The 24,397-nt window shown below is 33.2% G+C and overlaps 3 protein-coding genes across 3 annotated transcripts in view; 2 read left to right on the top strand and 1 right to left on the bottom strand.

The window, feature by feature from the left end:
• The window catches only part of LOC144845813 (L-threonine 3-dehydrogenase-like), a 180,571-nt gene that overhangs the window by 136,444 nt on the left and 19,730 nt on the right, over positions 1-24,397 (top strand). The window lies entirely within an intron of this gene.
• Positions 1,760-5,870, bottom strand: LOC144844381 (uncharacterized). The gene is made up of 2 exons (XM_078701272.1): positions 5,735-5,870; positions 1,760-3,571 (listed from the first exon to the last, which is right to left on the bottom strand). Exons 1-2 carry the CDS (start codon positions 5,766-5,768, stop codon positions 2,853-2,855), a joined length of 753 nt encoding a protein of 250 aa, XP_078557398.1. The 5' UTR covers positions 5,769-5,870; the 3' UTR covers positions 1,760-2,852.
• LOC144845798 (MAM and LDL-receptor class A domain-containing protein 1-like) lies at positions 14,344-24,001 on the top strand. Its single transcript, XM_078703241.1, has 15 exons — positions 14,344-14,571; positions 15,449-15,720; positions 16,139-16,250; positions 16,487-16,648; positions 17,160-17,428; positions 17,642-17,729; positions 17,883-18,065; positions 18,435-18,703; positions 19,478-19,565; positions 19,658-19,831; positions 20,736-21,019; positions 21,359-21,605; positions 22,159-22,424; positions 22,528-22,627; positions 22,883-24,001. The coding sequence occupies exons 1-15, from the start codon at positions 14,349-14,351 to the stop codon at positions 23,206-23,208; spliced, it is 3,063 nt and encodes a 1,020-aa protein (XP_078559367.1). The 5' UTR covers positions 14,344-14,348; the 3' UTR covers positions 23,209-24,001.

Below are 24,397 nucleotides of genomic sequence, written 5' to 3'. Positions count from 1 at the left end.
TATTAGCCTATACATTCTTTTTTTAGAATGGAAATAAGGAATAAATCCTTGAAAAAATATACTGTTAATTGTCTTATTAGGCATATTTACTTTATTGCTATGATTCAGTACTAAATTAAGGCAAGACATAGATCAGGTTTATAGAAGGCTAATATTCTTCAAGATTCAGGATTCAATATATATCATGATATTTGTCTTCCTGAGCTTAGAAACATAGATACAATACAATTTAAAACACAATATAAAAACGTAACACCTTAACTAATTATCTTGAAAAATGTACATTATATAGATGACAAGCATATGGGAAAAAAGAGTCTCTACACTTTTTCTTGATGTTGTATGAAAAATACCTTGTTATATTTTGTTTAAGCTTTTGATTCAAAGACTGACGACCATGTAACAAGTTAGGAAATCCATCGTGTGCATGCGGGAAGGTTGACGTGCTTCCTCGAGACAGTTTTGGTGTGTCTATAGGTCCGGAAGAACGGCACATCGTATGTGCTAGGTCGCCGGTCGCCGGTCGTCGCAAATCAAAAGCTCCCAAATAATAATACAAGTAACGCCCTTTGGTGGATATACAATATTGATGAATGTTTATGTGTTAAATAGTGGAGAATATTTTTATTAGTTGAAAGATTTACTATTTTGATGAGGTGGAGCCGAGTATAGGATGAATGAATACAATTATTCCTATTGCACGAGTAGTATAACCCATTCAATTAATCCACCACTTCCATCGTGTTGAACTTAACAGATAACGCAAGTGTCGTGATACAAAATCAACAAATCAAATGACGGCCTAAATGAATATGGGAAGATGATAATTTTTTTTGTAAATTTAAACTTGTAAATATGTTTCACATGGGAATCTAATGTCCCATGATAATACCCAGACTCTGTCTGGACTAAAACCTGATTAAAATGGTACTAGATGAATTAACGGAAATTGGGAAAGCGTATATTAAGCTGGGTTAATGATATATAAATAAACGTACGAACCAACTAAATGAACGAATGAAGAAAGTGTACAACACACATGAACGGTTGAATGTAGGCATGGTTGGATGTGTATGGAGGAATATGAAGGAAAAACGAAAACTTCAAGTTTTAATAAACAGACTGCGATAAATCATAAATGGACAAAAAAGGTTGAATAAATTAATTGACAGAAAGATGATAGATGGGTTAGAAAGACGGACGAACTAATAGGCGGTTGGTTGAATTGGAGATTTTGTAGTGAACAATCTTAGAATCACTACGCAATCTTAGTATTACAACTCAATACACAGTATTATAAGTATAGTATAATCAATATACAGTAATCTTTACTTCCACCATAATTTCAATAAAAATGTCGTCCCCTTCACGACCTCCCTACCTAAAGAGCCTTTGTCGCCGCACCGCCTTTCTTTCTTATTGAAAAGTCTGGGTCAACCCTAGCTCTCTTCATAAAAAAATAATAAAATATGGGTTGCCGCTCCCTTCAGCTCTCTTAACAAAAAGTATGGGTTGCCGCTCCCATCAGCTCTCTTCATAAAAAACAAGAGTGCTTCTTGCTTATATTTTTAATTTGACAAGTTACAAATCTTTAATATAATAGATCTTTTTGTCCTCGATTTTATTTGTCTAAGCTAGATCATATTAACTGCCGTCGTGCATGTTGGTAGTTGTTCAATACAATCCATACTCATCATCAACATCAACTACCGTTGTCGTCAAATAGAAAAGTAACGTAATTAATAAAAACGAAACAAAGTACTTTTTCGAGTATTATTACCTTATCAAATCATAATGGCATAACCACTGTAGGCTTATCTATTTCGTTTTTATTTCTATTTATCGAAAATTAACTATTGCTTTTTCATTTATTATTAAAATTGTCAGCAATATAGAAGCTATTCAACAATATACAGCGTTTTTATGATCTAATTAATATGTTACTGCCAATACGGCGTTCATTGTAACCATAGAATATTATTTAACATTCAAACGGAAGTACGATTGAATACATATCAGTTTGGTTTTGAATAATAATAATGATAGCCGACCTTCCTTATAAGGCAAATTTATTCCTGTACCATAGAATTTAGTTTACATATATTCGAAAACATCTAAAAAAGAGATTATAAAAAAACTGTATAGGAGCCTATTGTGTTAATACGTGTTGTTCATAATTGCCATGGATTTACATAAGTTTACTACATTCTACTAAGAAAAGAAATTTGCTACAAAATGATAATAAAATTAAAGTCAATTAAAAAAAAAGAAAGAAAACAAATAAATTAAGAAACCTTTCACCAGACAGAATTCAATTATGCCCTCAAGTTTTAAGTAGAAAAATAGAACTATATATACATACATAATTAAAAATAAGTTGTTAAAAATGGAATTTAATTTTACAATAATATTGATATGACTGAAAATAACGAAAATAATGATTATTGGTTATTTTTATAAGATGATAAGTATACTTATATTTTCAAAAAATTACATAATTGTTATATAAATTGTAGATGTATTGTCCTATTATGTGATATTGAAATGGCATTTCACACATTTTTTCAGGGAACAATACACCTTTAATAATTTGCATATTATATGAATATTAGTAAATCTCTGTAATACATATTTGACACATATATAATTGTTATTTATAATGTTATCTTACAAGATAAACTAGACCTGCTAATGTTCACAGTCTTAACAATTTCAAATTGCAGTTGATGGACATCTGTTATATTATTAACTTGTTATTTATTTACATAGAAAAGATAGATACACATACATACATACATACATACATACGCATGGAACGGAAATTAGAAAAAAGTCTTTGAAGTAAAAAGTTCTTATACATTGCTAGCTGAGAAAGCATTTCGTCGTTGTTTTACGACGTAAATACCGATACCAGCAGCTGCAGCTACGACGGCAACAACTGCAATTAGAATTCCTGCAGTTGCACCGGTAGATGATTTTCCAACCTGTGATCCCATATCAGCATCAACCATGTTTTGAGCATCGTTATCTGGTGTATCACCAATGTCGTTAAACTCTGTATCACCTCGTCCGACATTAGCGTTGCCTCCTGCTCCAGCACCCGTGCCTGCTCCTACGTTCATATTACCGCCACCATCTACTGCGTCTGGTGTGTCTGGGCTATCTCCTTCCTCCACGGCAGCTCCACCGACGACGCTGCTAATACCGTTTCCTGGAAGATCAAGTTCGCTATTCTCCTCACTACTGGAACTATCATCACCACCGACTACTGATGCACCAGCAGTGATACCGGCTGCTTGACCTGCAACATTGATACCGAAACCAGGGATAACTGTGGTAGAGCCTCCACCACCACCACCTCCTACTCCTACTGGATAGTTATTGACTCCGCCTGGGTTCATGTTGCCTGGGTTCATGTTGCCTGGGTTCATGTTGCCGGGGTTCATGTTGCCGGGGTTCAAGTTTCCTGGATTTCCCAATCCATTCATATTCCCAGCATTGACACCATTTATATTAGTGTCTCGAAATGGTGGAATTGGTGTCGTCGAAGTATCTTGACTAAGAACAACATCTGTTGAAGATAAACAGAAACTTTTATTGAAGAACAAAAACATAATATGTATGCTAAATACTAGTAATGTCTCAATCAGAAGGAAAAAATAATACTGTAAACACAAAAATAACTCTAGGCGTTGTTTACTGTTCTGATGATGAGAATAGTTTCTCGAAACATGTCTCATTTTAAGGCAGTTTGCCTATTCATCAAATGCCTCGCTATAGTCATTTTTAACTCGTAAGTTTGGTGGTATTATTCATGATTTATCTCAATTTTACCTAATAAAATATTGTATGCCTTTTTACAAATGTTGTTATTTGAACAAAAAGATATATTGGTATTATCTAATTGAGAAATAAAATCAAGTTGCAATGTATAATTACACAAATAAAAAAAAAACAATCTAGATTGCAGGAAGAAAAAAAAATGTGCTGAATTAGAAATTATTTTTATTTTTAAGTTAACAGTTACAAATATTCTTGATAAAACTGGATAAAATGGTGACGTCGAATGTGTTACCGTTACTAAGGTAACGAGTAAGTGACTCAATAAAACAGTTTTCTATCAATTCAGGACAATTTCCTGGCAACCCTGGGAGCTAAGTTAGTGCCTGACAGTACCAAAGACGAAGAAACCGCACTTGGCTAACGTTCAACACCATATCATTACGTAATTTTTTACTTCCACAATATTCGCTATCTATACAAATTGTATACAACCTTTAGGATTAATGTAATCTGGTGATTATAATAAAATAATTGAAAACTTATTCAGAATAATAATTATTAATATATTAATTTCATATTCATCATGATCTCGTGAGTGGAAATTAGCTTTAAAAAGATCTAAACAAGTTAAACTTTATTATTATTAATTCATTATAGATAATTTATTATGATGACCTATACCATATTTATAATTTGGTAAAATCTTATCTCATTGAACGAAATTAATGAGTTTGAGAAGATTTTTTTTAAAAACATTTTATACATTTTAAAAAATTGAAAAAAGGGTCTATTCAGATTCTTCTCATTCTTGCAAATTCTCCCATTTCTATCGTTCCTAAATTATTAAATTAATTTTCAGTTTATATAAATTTTATACAAAAAAATAGTATGTCAACTAATTTGGACTATAATAATCATCATTAGTGAATTATTATAATTTAAACAATCGGAAATGTCATCAATATTGTCAACAATGCAATTGTCGTTGACTCAATTCTAAGCTTATAAAGTTAAAGTCAATAGTTACTCTTACAAACTTTTGTTGTTAATCCTACCATTAGATGAATAGATAATATTAATCAGAGTTGATTCAAGCTTATTGAAAAGGCGTTACATATAATTTATTATAATAATTTTAATGTTCCGTTTCATTAGAACAAATTTCCGGCATCAAAACTTCAACTTCACTCTAAAATCTAATCTAAATCAACGTCATCTTTAAGCTCTTTTAGAAAAAGTCTGTAGATAACAGTAGATATTGTGGTTTATTTTTTAAATATTTTCATTATTTCATTACAGGTGGAGTAGGCCTATATTTTTTTATCTGAAAAGTTGTAATGGTAGCACTATTGAGATACAAAATTAAATCGATAGAGTACATTATCTCCAGATTCAAATCCATACAAGTTTTGAAAAAGGTAAGAAGATTTCTTCTTTTACTCTGGCAACCTTTCTAACTTACCAAAATACAAGACATAACAACCAAAACAATCAGCAGGCATAATTTTAATTACTTCTTTAAAAAAAAAAATTATTAAATTATCTTTAAAAAATGGAACCAACATATTATAACATTTTGATTTAGTGAAAACTTGTCTACGTGTGGTGGTTGGAATGGATTCTTAGTCTTATACAAGTTCATGTCTTTTTAATTATTAAAATAATTTATTTTTATTTGGTGTTTTAGTTTAAAATCGGTAGGCCTAATGAATAATTAACTAATTCCAAAAAATGAAATGAAATTATAAAAAATTGCAGTAACATTTTAAATAATTAGTATTAACTCATCATTAACAATGATATTATATTAATATTATAATTATAAAAATACAGTAGAAATATATTTGACAGTAGAAAAATGATATTATAAGATAAATAACTACATTAGTATTATTAGAAAACATTTACTACTTTTATATAATTAATAATTATAATGATAAATTTTACTTACGTGCAAGTGCGACTAGGAGTACGACGAATTTCATTTTGTTGGAGTTTGATATCCAGATGTGACGGTAAATGAAGTTACTTACAGTGTGGCCGGCAACAACACAAGACTGCCTCCTCCCTCTAAAAAGTACTGCTTATAAAGATCAGTCACCATCCAATGACGATGAAGTCCGGGGCTTTACACACCCCCGGTTTTCACTACATGAGGGGTCATAGGTTATGGATATACCACCGTGAGTCAGACTCGTGTTCTCACAAACGTATACCTCAAATAATCAGAATCTGATGATGTTAACAAGGGGCATAAAGGTACTTTCTTTTGTGAAAAGAAGTATAAATAAATAATAACTGAAAATGATAACCTATATTATTATATTTAATGTGTCGATATTGAAACATACAGAAGTAGGCCTACATATTGATTAAACAAGTTTGTTTAAATTCATTTTAAAATTTAATTCAATTTATTTTTATGCAAAAAAAAAAATGTTTAATATAAAGATATCTAATATTGTTTGGATTATGTTAATTCGGACAAGAGATTACTGATTACTCATCAATTGTTTTATATTATTATTAGTATAAAACATGTTTTCCCAATATACAGTACGTTAAGAATCGTAGAGGAATAAATAGAAGAAGGATAATATCTTAGAAATAATAAAAAGAAAACTTCATGCTACGGATTTAAAAGTAACATTCCCAAGTGAAACAAGGCCATATCACTCACTCATGGCTGCAGTCAACTCAAATTTGAGTTAGTGTTTACCGACCAACCGACCAACCGACCAATGTGAGCTGTAGAGTAAAATAGACTCGGGTTTTGTTTACTTTGCACATTACCATTACTGTACTCATTTACAAAAACTATATACATGCAACAAACAACTTTCGTTAAAAATTCATATCTGTATGTACTAGAAATATTATTTTAAAGCCCACATAAAGAAACTGTATTTCGTGTTGGTCAAATTCTTGTGTTTGTCATACGAACAGCAGATGCACAATTATCTGTGTCAAAGTATTAATTTTAATGAAATAGAAAAGCTTCCAATTTCCGAAACATTATAACGATGTGTAGTCATTCTGATCAGGTATCCTAATTCACTTTTCTGTGAGCTGGTTGTAAGCTTTAAGCACAATATCAATAAGAATATTGCTGTAATATGTTAAATCGATAATTACAAATGATGAGGCCTAGTTTTAATTTGTTTTAATTTCTGAGGAGAGTGAAGGGGTGACAAGTAGGCTTATTGAATTGTATAGAAACAAGAACAGATTCATCTATCTAAAAAACGTATTTCTCATTGTTGATATAATTTTATTTTATTTTATTTTGCAGAGGCGAACGAATGTATTGGAACTAAAGTAAGGGGCCACTTTCCCGGGAAATGAACTGAGTGGCAATACTATTTTAACACAACATCCTAACCTTAGGACACTATGCTGGGCCAGTATTCAGTATTGGAGAACTTGTTTTAATAAACAAAATTATATATAATATCCAAATTATCTATTTATTATAAAAACCACTTGAAATTATTTATCTTGATTTACCATTGGAAAAAGGAATGCCCTAATCTGTGATTAATATTACGACTCTGACTGAGTAAAATGATATAATGATGATGTCAGCTGGTCCAGCTTGGTTTCAGACTTGAGCTGACTCATTTCAAAATACTGAACCCTAGATGAGTTTGTATTAAGCTTATATTGATCCCATGATGCATTGCTAGGTGTCATCAACCATTGACGTGTCACACGTCGATCCGTATAATTGTCATGTGCCACGTGCTGAAATACCAAACGTACAATTCCACATGGACAATCAAACTTTCCACATTTTTGTATATTAATTTTAACTTTTATTTCTTAATCTTGCAACATTGAAATTAAATTGTGAGTAGGTTACAAGTAAGTAAGTATAACAAAACAACGAGAGCATGAAAAATTACATTAAAATATATATACGAAAATTAACATAAACACATTTAAAATATAGACACTAGGAAATAGAAAAGAAAAAAATATATATTTTTAATATTATCATTAGAGGAAAAGGATTTTTGCAGGCCTACTTTGACAAAAATTATAAAATTCAGATATAAAAGAAAAACATTTCCCAAAGTAATATGTTCGGTTTGATACATAAACATGTTAAGATTGAAGTATCAATTCGCACATGTACACAATGTTATCTATGCTAAGTCATGATATAACAGTTTGGCTAACATGAGTATAGATAATCATATTGTTCTTGAATTTACATGATCTAATAATATTGTTTCTATCATTTAAGTATTTTTGACATTTTATCTGTTCATCTGGCACATCGCACTATTAATCATTATTTACTTTCCGTTATGTTTTAACTTTAATAATTTTATAATTGATGAATGTGCTTTTATGAAATAGTTCCAAAGTGAGGTTATTTATAGTCGCGCGCGTGTAACGCGACTCTATAGCTAACTATGTCGGTCGGTTGGTCTGTCGGTAAACACTAACTCAAATTTGGCCTTGTTTTTGTAATACTTACGACATTTTTTTGAGGTCGTAAGAATTGAGAGCAAAGGAGTGATTATATCTAATCAAGCGTGTTATAAATCAATGACGTCAAGAAGTTAAAATGTCACCTTAATTACGTCATAATCTTTGAGACTCCATCTGGGAGTTATTTTATATTAATTCCTACATGAAGGAAATGTACCAGAAAGCAATCTCTTATCAAGACGATGAGTATCAAAAATTAATATCTCAAAAGACTCATTTAGTGCAATTAGAAGAGAAATGTTTCTTTATTGTTGACCCAATAGAGCGAAAGTATACTGGTGCTTACAACGGCGTTTCGCAAGCAATCAATTTACTTTCTCAAGTAGACTGTTGATCTTAGTTATATTTTTATTACTTTCGATCTTTTGGATCAACAAAAAAAAAAAAATGTCTATTCTATAATATTACAGTAGGATCCAAATGATATTATTTTAAGATTTTAGTGCAATAGTTTTCATCAGAGATATATCCACTTTGGATGGATGTGGTACGACACGAAAGACCTAGAAAATATTAAATAGTTTGAGATGGAAACAAATTTTAAAAAGTGTCGTGCATAAGAAGATGGGAACTTTAGAACCGATCCATGCATTTATGTTAAACCCGCATAATGTGAAACATTCAGCCTAAAATAAAAGAAACAAATTGCTGCTACGGAAGTATTAACAATGACAGATTTCCTCATTCTAACCCAATTAAGGTAATTAGTAAACTATCAAAAGGGGTTTCGTTTGTATGTGAACTTTAGACTTTCAGTTTGATAGGCATAACAACATTTAGAAGAATCTCAAGCCAGTATATAAGGTAGTACAAGATTCATGGTGGAAATAATATTAAACTCAATCTCTCCTTCCCCCCATAAAAAATATAGATTAATTACGGTGGAGTTACTGATCAATAAAGTACAATATAGTGTTGTTTAATGTAAAAGTATCTAAATGGTAACATATAAATTAACGGGAATAGTTGCCCACTATTTACACAAAGACGTTCCATACTTGACTTTTTTGTTGAATCTTCTACCAATACTTTAATTACCACACTGGATCTGTATATTTGATAATGTGATTTATTTATTCATTTGTTGCCATCATAAAATATAAGTAATTACACATTTAATAATTATAATAATACACGTACGCATGGCTTAAATCGATATTATTTACAATTGGAAATATGAAAATGTTTGACTGTAGGCCTACCGTTTGCATATGAAGGCCTAATTTTAGTTTTATTAAACAACGAAACACGAATCTATTTCACCAAATTCAGCAATCCCATTCAAAATCCAATTCAATTAACAATACTTAAGGTACTCATCTTTACCCAGGGGTTGGTTTTACGCAATCGCCATTCACAATTATTACATTAGGTTACGGATGGAGTTGAAAGTAGTGAATCACTTGTAAGACTGGCTCAATTCCAATTCAAATATTTGACGTATCTGACTCAAGGCTTACCTACCCATCGCACACTCTATATAACCTTTGTATCAAAATGGGTAAAACAATGCTTGTAAATGTTCATATTTAAATGGAAGAAGGGAACATCCACGGTGACGACAGACTGTTCCTTGTGATTTGTCAACTTGCGTTTTTCTGTGGCTGTGACCCGACCAGTTCCACGCCCGCGTGCCACGGAGAATATGTACATAGTACTGTTGGTATTTGTCGCAGCCAGACATAAGATCAAAGGACTGTTACGAGTTTCTATCTTGGCAAGAAGAGCTCAGTGTCCTGTTGTTAAATTACCTTGATGAAAGTACGAGGATTCAACCCTGAATGCACATCTATTTTCCCCTCAGAATCACGTTAGATTATGTTTAAAGGCGGTCATGTTTCCGCAGTATAACATGCAATGATTTGATCCATTGAATTAAAGGGTCGAATGTCACAAATTATCATTCTTAAATTAGAATCAGATAATCACATAATTAGCCTATTTGAAGAACATTTATGTTGGTAACGTTATGTCATCAATGTTTGTCGGGTGACGTCAAATGCCAGAGCAAGGGATAAATACCGAAAAATGGCATTTATGAGAAAAAAAAAGTTGGAGATATTATAATACGTGCATGGAAAGTCATGTGAAAGAGTCAAGTCATGCGATAATGGATTATATATGTTACTAGTATAGTAAAAATGAAAAAAATATAGTTTATAATATCCGTCTTTACAAATATAAATTGACCTTTTTTAAACATTTTCATTTTGCATGTTTTTACATCAGGCCTATCAATATTGAAAGCATTTCTTATCGTACTTGTTCACTTTTGAGAGATACCTTATATATTTTTTACTATGATGATTTGATTATTATGCATCATATATAGGTCTATATTATCAGGGCCTTTATCTTTTCACTGTTGGAAATACACGTCAGTGACTTACACCGAATCAAGCATACAAATTAAACGAGAATGCTTTCAAGAAGAGTGTCGAGAACGGAAGAATGTACATTAAGTTTAAGGAAATATTAGTAGCCGTGATTAGGCACGTTGAGGCTTATTTTGGACCGCCGGATTCAGTTTAATTATGCCTTATAAGGTTTGTTTAACTGATAAAATAAAATAAATATAATAATGTAGGCCTAAAATAAGCATCAAAATCACAGTACCGTAACAGGAATGCCAGTCACAAGTTTAGAAATACATGTCTCTAAGAAAATTAGCCACATCTAACATAAATACAAATTAAATTGTACTTTTAAAGACTGAGTACGACGTGTAAGTATGGTATACCATAAAGAGTGATTCCCACTAGCGGCGTAACGTAGCGCAAGCGACGCAACGTAAGAAAATGCCCTTCCAATAATTGTGTTTGCCCTCGCCTGCGTGAAATCAAACCTGCGATATTTGCAGCACTGTTGCGTCGTCGGTTCCCACTTGTGATTACGCAATACACAACACTTTGCGTCGATACGTCGCTGCGTTGCGTTCTAGTGGGAACCACGCTTAAGCAATGATTTGAAGTAAATTCAAATCAAGAATGTATACTTGTGGTCAAAAGATAGTTTCTAATTGCGTTTGTTCTACGTACCTTCAAGTTTAATTCAAGAACAGTGAATACAATTAATAAACAAGATATGCTAGGAATTGTCAAAATCTAAGCTTTTGTTGATGTGTGTACAACTCATCAAACCTTTTGTGCCAATTTTTTTGTTGCGTGTGACTAAGAATTAATATAAATTAACCATACAAAAATCAGGAACCTAGAAATAATATAGAGACCTAGGTAAAACAGGAAAATAGTATATAATCTTACGTTAATGGGACTGCGTACTGTACTTTTTACAGCCCTTGTTTGGTCGCTGGACCAGAGCCATTTCATCTTCATTGTCTCATCGTTTTGACATGTCCATTTTAATTTAAATATGACAAGTGTTTTGGAAAACACAAAGCGACAATGAACAGCATTCCGTTTCGAGTCTGCAGAAACCGTTATCCCACTTGGTATGCGTCTCTTGATACTTAAGCCGTGGTTCCCATTAGGACGCAACGCAACGACGTATTGACGCAACGTGCTGTATTGCGTAATCACAAGTATGAAACCGACGACGCAACAGTGCTGCAAATATGGCAGGTTTGATTTCACGCAGGCGAGGGCAAACAGAATTATTGGAAGGGCATTTTCTTACGTTGCGTCGTTTGCGTTACGTTACGTCGCTAGTGGGAACTACGCTTTATAGGTTCTAATGGTATACTGTAGTATGCCTAGTCAACAGACACGATGCTGCAAGATTATGTGACATGATACCGGTATACCGTACAAGAACCAGCCTCGTAGATACTCACGACGGATTTAAAACACGATAACTATGCAGGATCTTAAATTACTGGGAGTTGACATGACTATGTATTAACTAGCATTATGTATCGATCATGATAATGTCAAAGGTCATCCTAATCAAACCTACTTTAACTTACTACATGAATAAAACATACTGCGGGTCTATTATTAACTGCAATATGACCACATAAAATACGATGATTCAGCATTACACCATACTGTTGTTTGATGAAGGAGGGATTGACTGAATCCAATACATTTACTACGACTTAAAATTACTTGTGATAAGCTCTCGGATACAGCATGCCGGAACATTATACTCTCCAAAGTCTGGAGTTGCATTAATATTTATTTTGAGTAATACGAATAACATTGGTGATTCACTCACAGTAGGTAATTTATTCGTGAATGTTTGTAACCTATAAAATTAAGATTGTGTGCGTTACCACCAGGTACAAACTATCAGAATGTTAAAAATTAAAAGGAAAAAACAGGATAATTATGAGAAATTACAATGAGTATTGGAATGCATTAGACATCGGAAACTCCAACATAAGAACATTATATAACATATTATACAAATAATTGGACCAGTTCAACTTTCAACTCGTGGAAATATTCTATCCATAAACAATTTCTTGTATATTTTCATTTGAGAATAATTATATTCATGATTACAAGGAATGCTCTACAACTACGGTACTGTAAAATGGATTCCCAATAAATATTTGTTTAGTCTACAGATATATTTGACATAATTTGAAATGGCTGAGAAAAAATTAAGCAAAACAAAGTGTTTGTAAGCCTAAATTATGAGACGATTATAATATGTTTCAAGTATATACGCCTTGTTTGATTTAGTCACCATATACCCTGCTCCTATTGTAATTGTTTTGTGGTTACCAATCACATTAGATTAGTCACTTTAAATTCGCCTCAATTTTACTTTGACTAGGATTACCCTAAAAGACGATTTTACAGAGACATTCTCAACTTCACATTGCTTCCTTCCTCCATGGTGTATTGCAAACATACTGCAATTAATACAAAGGCCTACATTAACTGGTTTTCCTGATCTGTCTTTAACATTTTGAATAATGCACATTTTGCTATAACTCATATATTCATCATTCAATTGAGTCATTTAAAAACCTTGTAAGCAATTAACAAATGTGTGGGTTTTAGCTTGATTGAGGATGAGGGTGTATCTCCTAATAATCGAACCAGATGAAGGACAACGTGACATAAAAGAAAAAGGATTTGACATTTCTCAGAAAAGGACAGAGAATGAATTTGCATTTTTACACACGTTATTACAAAAAAAAGTTACTAAGCCCCAACCGCTGTGATTGGCCAATAGTTATTGACGCACGTTTTATGTAAGCTCCACCCATAACCTCAAACTATCCAATCATGATAGAGTAAGGATGTTTATCTTTGAGTTAGTTGAGGGCAGCATTTAAAAAATGCCTAACTATATTTTGTGTTTGATGTATTTTTATTTGCAGTAATAACGCAGTACTTTTCAAATATTCCACCAGTGACAAAATACAAAGTAATTAACCTAAAAGGAAAACATTATAATATACACATTTTACAAGTTAACATTAATTTTTAAAAGTAATAGGCTTGAAAAGTTTAAAATCATTGTAGGCCTACTATACAGAACACACTCTTAACTAATCATGACATTTGAGATGAGATTTTGAAAATGATAAACATTTGCTTTCTCTCATTGCATTATTTCTAACAGTTTGGTAAAGTATTCCGTCTGTGGGTCTGTATAAACAAAGCTCAAGGCAAAAGCATTATTTCTTTTCTTTTTTTTATTTTCTTGATATTTTGAACTTTGTTTTTTTTTTCAATTTACGGTGTTATCAATGTTTGATTACTTTGGCTCCTGTGTGTGCATTCTTGTATCTAAAAAAATATTTCTAGAATGCTTTTCTGTAAATGTTGATGCAACAAAAATGTATCCTACTAGACAGTGACGATAAGACCCAAACTAAAATCCACGATTCGAACTATGGATAAATATTCTATATCATCGCATATTAAGTTCAATAACACTATTTAATTTTCTTTTCTACTTCCTCCATAAATGCTTGACTTCTAAACAATGATAAAGTGCAAATATTTAACCTTATGAGAGCAGAGAGGTACCAAAGGTACCTACCACCATCAATATAACATCTGCTGTCAATAAATCAAGTAATAACGTGCCCCCATCACAACAAGATATAGTTTGTAATGTTCGTTCATTTACCAACAACAAACATGGCTGTCAAGAACATGAAGCCGTTTGTTCTATTTACTTATTTACTTATCCTAGTTGGGATTACCGTATCAGATGATTTCTTCTGCAACTTTGAGAAGGATTTATGCGGATTTACACACGATAGTTCGGTTAATGGAAATTGGAGAAGGATGTACGGATCCGGACACAATGGTTGGTGGTTCGAGTACCCACAGACAGACCATACATATGGAAACAACACAGGTGAGTGAGGATGCCGCCGCCGACTTGTTTACCATATTTAATGAGGGTGAATTCATCCAGCAATTGCTGATCATTAGGGACCCTCAGAGCAGTATTTAGTTCACAAGACAAACATATACACAAGATGCTTTACATAAACAAAGTCTTATTACAAGTCTTTGGGAGTGGAGTTGTAATTTTGTCCTTAGAAAAATCCTGACATGTGACAGGACTTGAACCCAGGACCCTTGGAGTGGTAGCCAAGCATCATAACCACCAAGCCACAACTATGCTCCATTGTTGGTATTATGATGGCAGAATGTGGTGCCATGCAAACGTTCCTAAATGTATTAATTAGTTTAATAATATATATTTGGTATTTGATAACTGTATCAAGCTCTACGTTAGTTGAATATTCATCACAATGGGCTTGGCCTACTCTATATACTATAATAATAATATAATGTATAAGGAAATTAGTTCAAACGGTAGACGAGTAGGCCTACTGTTAAGGAAATATATCTTTTTTATTATGGTATATCCTGGTCATTTTTCATTCTCCATAATTATGGTTTAAATTATTTAAATGATTCGTTGATAATGGTAACAAGGCCATATACATGGCTGCAGTCGCGTGGTCAAATTTCAGTTAATGTTTCCGACCGACCAACCGATAGTGAGCTGTATAGAGTCGCGTTTGCACGCGACTAAAAATAAGGATATCGGTAAACAATAAGGTAACAAGTAGGTTAAGTTCCCCCACAAGTAAAATAACCACCTGTTGGGTAAATTCAAAAGGTCTATTTCCATATAAATATATTCTTACATAATTTGTATTTATAATACCACGTGATGTGCATTACGAAATATTACGATTGTTAACTGTACTTTTTTTCAGGTTATTATATGTTTTATAGAGGAGATAATAGAAATCAGGAAGCTGCCCGAATTATATCTCCTAACATTTCACCAAATTCTACTAACAACTACACTGTTTGTGTTCAATTCTGGTACTACATGGAAGGTACTGTCGGAGACCTAAGTGTGTATGTACGTACGAACCCGTCGGACTTGCTGGGGATCCCGGTCTGGTCATTGTCAGGAAATAGAGGCGGTATTTGGCACGCTGCACAAGTTCAAATACAAGAAAACACAACTACAACTTACCAGGTAATAGATGATGGAGAAAGAGTTGTCCGAATATCTCCGACGTGTTTTCCCCTTGCCAATTAACTGAAACATCGAATTCAACTCTAAATACCATTACATCAGTTTACTGTTGTCCAGATCAACTCAACTGAAACAGACACAACACTCTCAATCGTTATAATTCATAAACTCAATAATTTATTTCAATATGTATTAAGCAAAAAAAATCATTTTCCATGTGTTTAAATATTAATAATTTTCCCCCCGATTTATTTTGTATGTAAGAGAGGACCACGTTAACGCACAGCAGGTTTTTCTTTTACTTTATTGTGTAATCCTGGTATAAAAAGATGTTAAATAAATAAATTACAATAGTCTTGATAATAGAAAGTGAACTAAAACATTTTTATTCTTCTAAATGAATATCTGGTACGTATAGGTAGTATTTGAAGGCGAAGGTCCATCTAGATCTAGCTCACCCTACGGGCATTACGACAGCATTTCTATAGATGACGTCACGATAAGAAAGTCCTACTGTCAAGATACAGACGGTAAGTTATTACAAAATTGCACACCACTAAAACAAGGCCAACAGCCATAAGTCGCGTGCTAAAACGCATAGTGATACCGGACCGACAGACAGACCGACAGACCGACAGACCGACCGACCGACATAGTGAACTATAGAGTCGCGTCCACGCGACTAAAAACACGATTTTTCTAAAAAAATCATGTTCATGTCTTGCTGTTTGTTATTAGAAAAGAATAAAGAATATTGTTTTTCTAGACGATATTGAGATTGCGAATGTATCATGTTCGTTTGAGACTTTCAACAACTGTGGTTACCGGCAAGATCAGTCAGACGATTTTAATTGGCGATCTCGTAGGGGTGCAACGGATACAAGGTATACTGGACCGTCACAGGATCACACTCTTGGAAGTGAACTCGGTATTTATTTTACAGTTTTACCAAAGCATTCTAACAACACGACACTGAGATTCTTGCCAAGATAGGAACTCGTAACAATCCTTTGATCTTATGTCTGGCTGCGACAAATATCAACAGTACTGTAGGCATACTATGTACATATTCTGATCGTGTCGCAGCCACAGATAAAGCCTTTGGTCTCAGGAGTTCAGCATCCTGTTGTTAGAATGCCTTGGTTTTAAGTAATGAGAGTTTTTTTCTTCTTCTCAAAAAACTATATTAAAGCGCAAGAATAGTTATGACACGCCATGTGTGCCAAAATGGTTTTCTTTTTGAAGTACTTAGACCTAAGCCAAATCGCTGTCGATAACTTACACTAATATTAATACAATGTATTTTTTTTTCAAACTGAGAAATTTCTTAGTAATCGGGGTCAGCTTTGAATTTATTTATAAAGACATTAGGCCTAGATTATTTATTCTGAGTATGCATGGTATAGGTGAACGTTCTTTAAACCATGCATTCTTTTCAGGACGTTACATGTACATTGAGACATCGCAATATCAGCTAATCGAAGGTCACAAAGCTAGACTGATATCTCCAGTTTGGACCATCACCGAGCCAGAGCAGTGTGTTGAGTTTTGGTATCATATGTATGGATCGGACACAGGGGCGCTAAGTTTATTCATTCGGCCAGCTGGTGGCGCTATACCGGCAGACCCAGTTGTAAGAATTGTAGGACATCATATGGACGTTTGGCTTCGCCATGTCTATCTTATGAACAGGACTGGTGATTTTGAGGTATTGTAGGTATATTATTATTATAAGCCTATTTTTATTTTAGTAAAAATGACATACGGTTCTAACATCATAAGATGAGGAAGGATGAAAGCCGCACATCGTTTTTCGTTAATTTTAGGCTTTGCGGCTCTATTGAATTTTGTAAATCATTTTTGTTATCTTAAAATAATTGTTAAACTTTACTAAATTTCTATAAGAACTTTTATTTCAAAGCTTGTTTTCGAGGCAATTTGTGGCTCAGGTATTTATGGCGATATATCATTGGATGATGTTAGGATCTACGATGGACCGTGTGCAAATAGTAAGTTGGACGTGTGTACCATGATACAACGTGTTTGTGAACATTATGCAAGCCTACTCATAAAATATAACGATTTTTAAACATGTGTGTACCTGCATTCATTACTACTATTTTGTGTAAAAGTTAAATTTCTTTTTGATCAACAATTCTTAGACACAGTGGAACCAGCAGTTGTACCTATCGACTTCCTAAAAGCTGGTTGTAATTTTGAATTTGACGATATTTGTAACTACACACAGGACATTGCTGATGTATTTGATTGGAGGCGAAATACTGGTCGAACACGAAGCAGTAATACTGGTCCAACTAACGATCATACATATACAACCTCAGTTGGTAGGTTTAGTACAACTTTGGTAGTGATAAGGTTACCCATAATTTGAGTCTGTCGAAGTTTAATTACCACAAATTGCAAAAATGACGCTTTTGTCAATAAAATGGAATGCCATTGTGCCAATTTAACACTCTTCTAAATGTATAAATTTGCATACAATGAATAAGGGGTACATATCAGACTTACCAAAAATTCAATGATCACATTTAAGTTGATTCAGATTATATTATCAAATTCAGTTAGCAAAGTGCGACATGTTACGTAAGTGTAACAACTCTATTACTAAGTTCAACGATTATTACAAAGTGCGGAATGTTGTTTAGTACTAGTAATATCAGGGAGTGTATCAAATGTTATTGAATGTCTTTCAGGGCACTATATGTACATCGAGGCGTCACTTCCGAGACGTGAAGGTGATAAGGCAAGACTTCTTACGCAAATTATAAACAATAACAATACGGATATTTGTCTTTCTTTCTATTATCACATGTACGGCAGGGCTATTGATTTCCTAAAGATTTTTAAAAAAGATGTTGGTGGCGGTTTACCGATTGATCCTATTTATGTAAAACATGGCAATAAGGGGAATGTTTGGCGATTGGAAAAAGTAGACGTAAAAGGACAAACTGAAAATTTCCAGGTAAATTCTCTAAAATTATAAAATGATTGGTTTGTAGCTTGCAAGCTTGTCGGTTAACGTGCTTGCCTTCCAATTTCAAGGACCTAACGCTTGGTTCTCACTAGCGACGCAACGTAACGCAATCTACGCAACGTAAGGGAATTCCCTTCCAATCATTGAATCATTGTGTTTGCCCCCGCCTGCGTGAAATCAAACCTACGATGTTTGCAGCACTATTGCGTCGTCGGTTCCCACTTGTGATTACTTCGCGTCGATACATCGCTTCGTTGCGTTCCAGTGGGAACCACGCTTTAGCCTCAATGAGACGTAGGCCTACGTTTACGTTTATAAGCACGATAGATTGACTCGAAGTTGAATGTGTATGAAATCAAATTAATAATCATAATAGTAATTTCGGCATATGATAGATTTGAAATGCATCAATAGATAAAGTAGCGGAATTCATGTGTTATTCATTCATTATTTGTTTTATAACCGTACCTATACCTATTAGTAAATTGTTATTGGCACGGCAAAGAAGCAGTTGACGTATTTTGGAAAGACTCGCGTGTTTTGGATTAGTTTAACGCCCTCAAGTTGACATATTTTGTAAAAAGTGGTTTTTTTTTATATTCACCAACCTGACTCCAGATTTTAGACGGTGGTTAGTTTTCAATGGCATATTTTTACATTTGACCGCTGATATGATTAATAGACATAGGCCTCCGATTAAATATCACTTCATATTTATTATTAACTCATTATGTTTGAGTGTTACAATTATAATTCATGTAGATTGTATTTGAGGGCACGGTTGGCAATACCGCCTACGGTGACATTGCTATTGACGATATTCAATTCCATGCTGTAACTTGTGAAAAAGGTACTTGTAGAGATCATTTTTGTTGTTGTTGTTGTTGTATAATGAGAATATTCCTTATTCATGCATTAATGTATTCTAATTATCGTTAACAGTAAATGTAGATGACGTGGTTGATTCGTTCGCCTGTGATTTTGAGGGTAACAGCTCCTCTCTTTGCAATTTTGAACAATCGAAAACGGATAATTTTGATTGGGAGTTACGTAATGGTTCAACACACTCTTTGGAAACTGGTCCATCTGCAGATCACACGTATGGTAATAGCAAAGGTAGGTTTGGATGTATGTACATGTCTTATTCGACGACTTTTACGTCACACTTTGTAATATAAGTTGTAGTAGACCATTCTGTCACGTTGTGTAATAGCCTACATGTTGCAGTTTGTAAAACATTCTGTAACTTTGTAATACATATTGCAGCTTCTAAAACATTCTGTAACACTTTGTAATACTGTACATGTTGCAGTTTGTAAAACATTCTGTAACACTTTGTAATACATATTGCAGTTTCTAAAAACATTCTGTAACTTTGTAATACATATTGCAGTTTGTAAAACATTCTGTAACATTTTGTAATACATATTGCAGTTTCTAAAAACATTCTGTAACATTTTGTTGCAGTTTGTAAAACATTCTGTAACTTTCTAATACATATTGCAGCTTCTAAAACATTCTGTAACACTTTGTAATACATGTTGCAGTTTGTAAAACATTCTGTAACATTTTGTAATACATATTGCAGTTTCTAAAAACATTCTGTAACATTTTGTAATACATGTTGCAGTTTCTAAAAACATTCTGTAACATTTTATAATACATGTTGCAGTTTCTAAAAACATTCTGTAACTTTGTAATACATATTGCAGTTTGTAAAACATTCTGTAACATTTTATAATACATGTTGCAGTTTCTAAAAACATTCTGTAACACTTTGTAATACACTGTGCAGTTTGTAAACCATTTAGTTACACTCAAGATTATCGCACTTTATAATAGTTGTCGCACCGTGTAACCAATTCTGCCACACGTTGTAATACCTGTTGAAATTGTTAATAATAAAATCAATCAATGTTTTCATTCTAAATCCCCACCTCATCAATGAACAGTGTTACTGTATTATGTGATTGGCATCGCTCCGTAAATGAATTAATAAGTAGTTCGTTAAACATTATAGGACAATATATTTACATCGAAGCCTCAAATCCACGTCGTCCGGGTGAACGAGCTCGACTGACGTCTCCATCAATTGACTCCTCCGATCACGTGTTGTGCTTACAATTCTGGTACCACATGAAAGGCGAACACGTAGGATTCCTGAAAGTGTTCAGATACTTCTATACTGAAGAGTATTATGAACGGTTAATGACTATTGAAGGGGAACAAGGTGATAGATGGATTGAAGCTTTGATCCCGATCAATTACGATGTAAACAATGGGTTTATAGAAGAGAGAATTAAGGTATAAGAAATCTCTGTATTTGGCCCTCCATATTATGTAGTCACACAGTACACACATACAACTATCTTTAGTAGCGCAACAGGTTAAATAATACATGAATATAGAAGGGTTTTGAATTGAAGTCAGTATATACTATTCTTTCAACAACAATTACAAACAACACTAACATTTAATCATCGTAATGAATGAAACAAGCGCATATAAGCCCTAGTGGTGGTAGTCATGGGTGGGTCTCGACAATATTGACTTAGGCCCAAATCCTTGTCCCATTCCCACTAAAGTAGCTCAACAATAGCCAGCACTCAATAAAGGAATTTTTTTTTAAATAAAAAATTAAAGATTTTGATTACTGGTATAATTGGAAAGGGACATCTCGGAGATATTGCCATCGATGACGTAAGCATAAAAAGTCATCACTGTTTTTCATCCGGGGAATCAACAACTGTTACAGAGTTATCATGTGACTTTGAGAGTGGTTTATCAAAATGTGGATTTAAACAGAGCGTTAGTGACGTGTTTGATTGGACGTTTCTAAACGCTTCTGCTGATAGCCAGGACATAGCGAATTATTCGACAGCAACTAAAGGTAATATTACAATAGCTATAAGATTATAACTCGATAACAATATTTAATTTGTATTATGGAGCAGTTACTTTTTAGTCATTGATCGAATCAAGGGATATTATCTCTATGATCGAATACATCTTAGTTTAAATAGAGATATCTTTTCAATATAGAGATATCTTCGTTTTAAATAGAGATATCTTAGTTTTAAATAGGGATATCTTAGTTTTGAATAGAGATATCTTTGTTTTAAATAGAGATATCTTTGTTTAATGATTAATTGACAGTTTGGCCCTCCATAAATAATGAATGATTGGCTTGCGACCGATGTGTAATTATATAGTCTATCAATAAATGTTATAATATTATTCAATCTTAAATATAATGATATTAATTAATATTCTCGGGTTCTGTCTTAGGCCAAACAAATTTCATCGGGATATTATCTCTATGATCGAATGCATGGGAGGATAAGGCTTGTTACCAATGTGTAATTATATAGTCTATCAATAAATATATTATTCAATCTTAAATATAATGATACTAATTAATATTCTCGAAACTTCTGTCTTAGGCCAAAACAATTTCATCTACCTCGATATGGCTGGTCGAGGAAGAGGTGACGTTGCCAACATTGCAACACAGACAATCCTACCTAACATTACTAATCGATGTTTAACATTCAAGCATTTTATGAAAGGGGATGCACAACAACAGCTTAACGTGTACATTTTAGGCGTCAGTGGCTTGAATGACTTTGTAGGATCCGTTTCTGTGAAGAATTCTAGTCAGTGGAAGACATCTCAATTCAACGTCTCAGTCAAACAAGATGATCAACAGGTTGTTATCATGTTGAAATAAATTCATTTGGTTTCTGTTAATTATTTTGAGATTTTGTTCACGAAACATCGGTAAGTTTTACTTGGTTTAACTCTTATTTCAGATTATGTTTGAAGGGGTTGTAGGATTTGCACCAAGAGGATTCATTGCTTTAGATGACATCACCGTTAAGTTTGGGTCCTGTGTCAGAGATATTATCAACGGTAATATTGCATTAAATGTTTTCTGATTAAAGAAAGATATATTATTTAACAAAAACCCTTATTTGTATTATGCTCAAAGTAGAACCCTATTTTGTGGGGGTGGTAGTGTTTGGGGTCAGATACTAATAATTTAGTTTTATGTATTATATATAAACCTTCTTAATGTATCGTGCAATCTATTACGGATATATAATTGAAAATCAAACATACTTCTTGAAGAAACTTGACAATAATGAACCAACTTTATTTCAACAGCAACCGTTATACCCTCTTCGCTGCCGCCTGCTTCAAGCAACCAAGATAAAAACGCCACCGGTGAGGACAACGACGACGATAACGACGACGACGACGACGAAAACCTCGACATTGTATCAAAATTATTCATATCGTTCACGCTAATTCTACTATTTATGATATTGCTATCAGTTGCTATTCTGGTAGTTCGTCGAAGATGCGCAAAAAAATCAAGGCAAGCAAAAGATGAACAGCAGTTTCCTTACGCAACTAACCAGAACTTATCGGCAGATTTAGCAGTTGACAACCCTGCCTATGAGATATCCGTTTTAAGTAACGCGTCATAGATGGGCTTTAAACCGAATCATGGGTTTAAGTTTGTAGACAGATGATTCTTTGTATATAAATATCAATGTCACTTACGGCTAATGGTATTTCATTAAAGTTTTTGAAACGTAGGTTTGTGTACATTTGAGAAGTAAAAAAAGGTCCTCAATCGGCCATACTATTTGACAAAAGCCGAAGACGTCAGACTGGTAAATACGACTATCTGTATATACATAGAATCATCTATCACAGACTTATGATTATCAATAGAGAATGCAAGTTACATTTCGAGAATTTAACGTATAAGTAGTACACAGATTAACAATACTATGATTTACATGAAGCTATATGTAGAGGAACGAAACAGCCTTTCCATAGTGCATAGCCTAGATAAACTATGTGGTACGGGATTAGAGTTTTTACCATGTATTTTGGAAAGTGCCCAATCCATATTCCTTTGAGTTTTACATTGATTGCAGTGATCGTTTGCATGCAAGCAACGTTTACCTATTCTACTAAGTCTAGTCTACATTACCAAACTTTGCCAAACCAGTTTGTGCTACTGTTTTTAGTTGATTTTTCTAAACTACAGTCTCTGTTACTGGAGGATGTCATTTTGTTCACCTATAGAATCGATCAACTAGTATGTCAAGAAGGTACACCAACTTCTGCAAACTTAGTTTTCTGCAGTTTTCCCAAATTTGGTAACTGCCATCAAACTTTGGCATTAACAAATCATACAGAAACATGAAAACAAAGACATTCGACAAAAACACTGTTTACTTAGTTTCTATATTAATTATGGTAACAACAAAAAAAATACTATATTATTATATTACCGTGCTATCTGAAAATCCTAAACCATGAAGTTTTCCAATAATAAGTTTTACTTTTATTTTATTCTTTCACAAATGATTCGGTACAATTTACGGACAGTTTGAAAAAACAGTACAGAAAAGTAAGTGAAATATTGATGATATTGTATTCAATTTGGAATATGTAAAAGAAAGAATTTTACCTAACTAATCAAGAAAATTCTGTATTATAAAATGAAGAATGTCAGAAAAAAAGAATAGAAGGTAAAGAGTGATATGAAACCGCTAGGATAAAATCCTTGAAATTGACTAATACTAAACTTGTGTGCTATTCGCTTTTATTAAACCGCTTATATAGTCAAGCAATTATAATTACTTATAATCATGATTTTAA

Source organism: Antedon bifida, chromosome 6, assembly GCF_963402885.1.
Source record: "Antedon bifida chromosome 6, ecAntBifi1.1, whole genome shotgun sequence".
Classification (NCBI taxonomy): domain Eukaryota; kingdom Metazoa; phylum Echinodermata; class Crinoidea; order Comatulida; family Antedonidae; genus Antedon; species Antedon bifida.
This window is presented reverse-complemented; position numbering and strand designations above follow the sequence as displayed.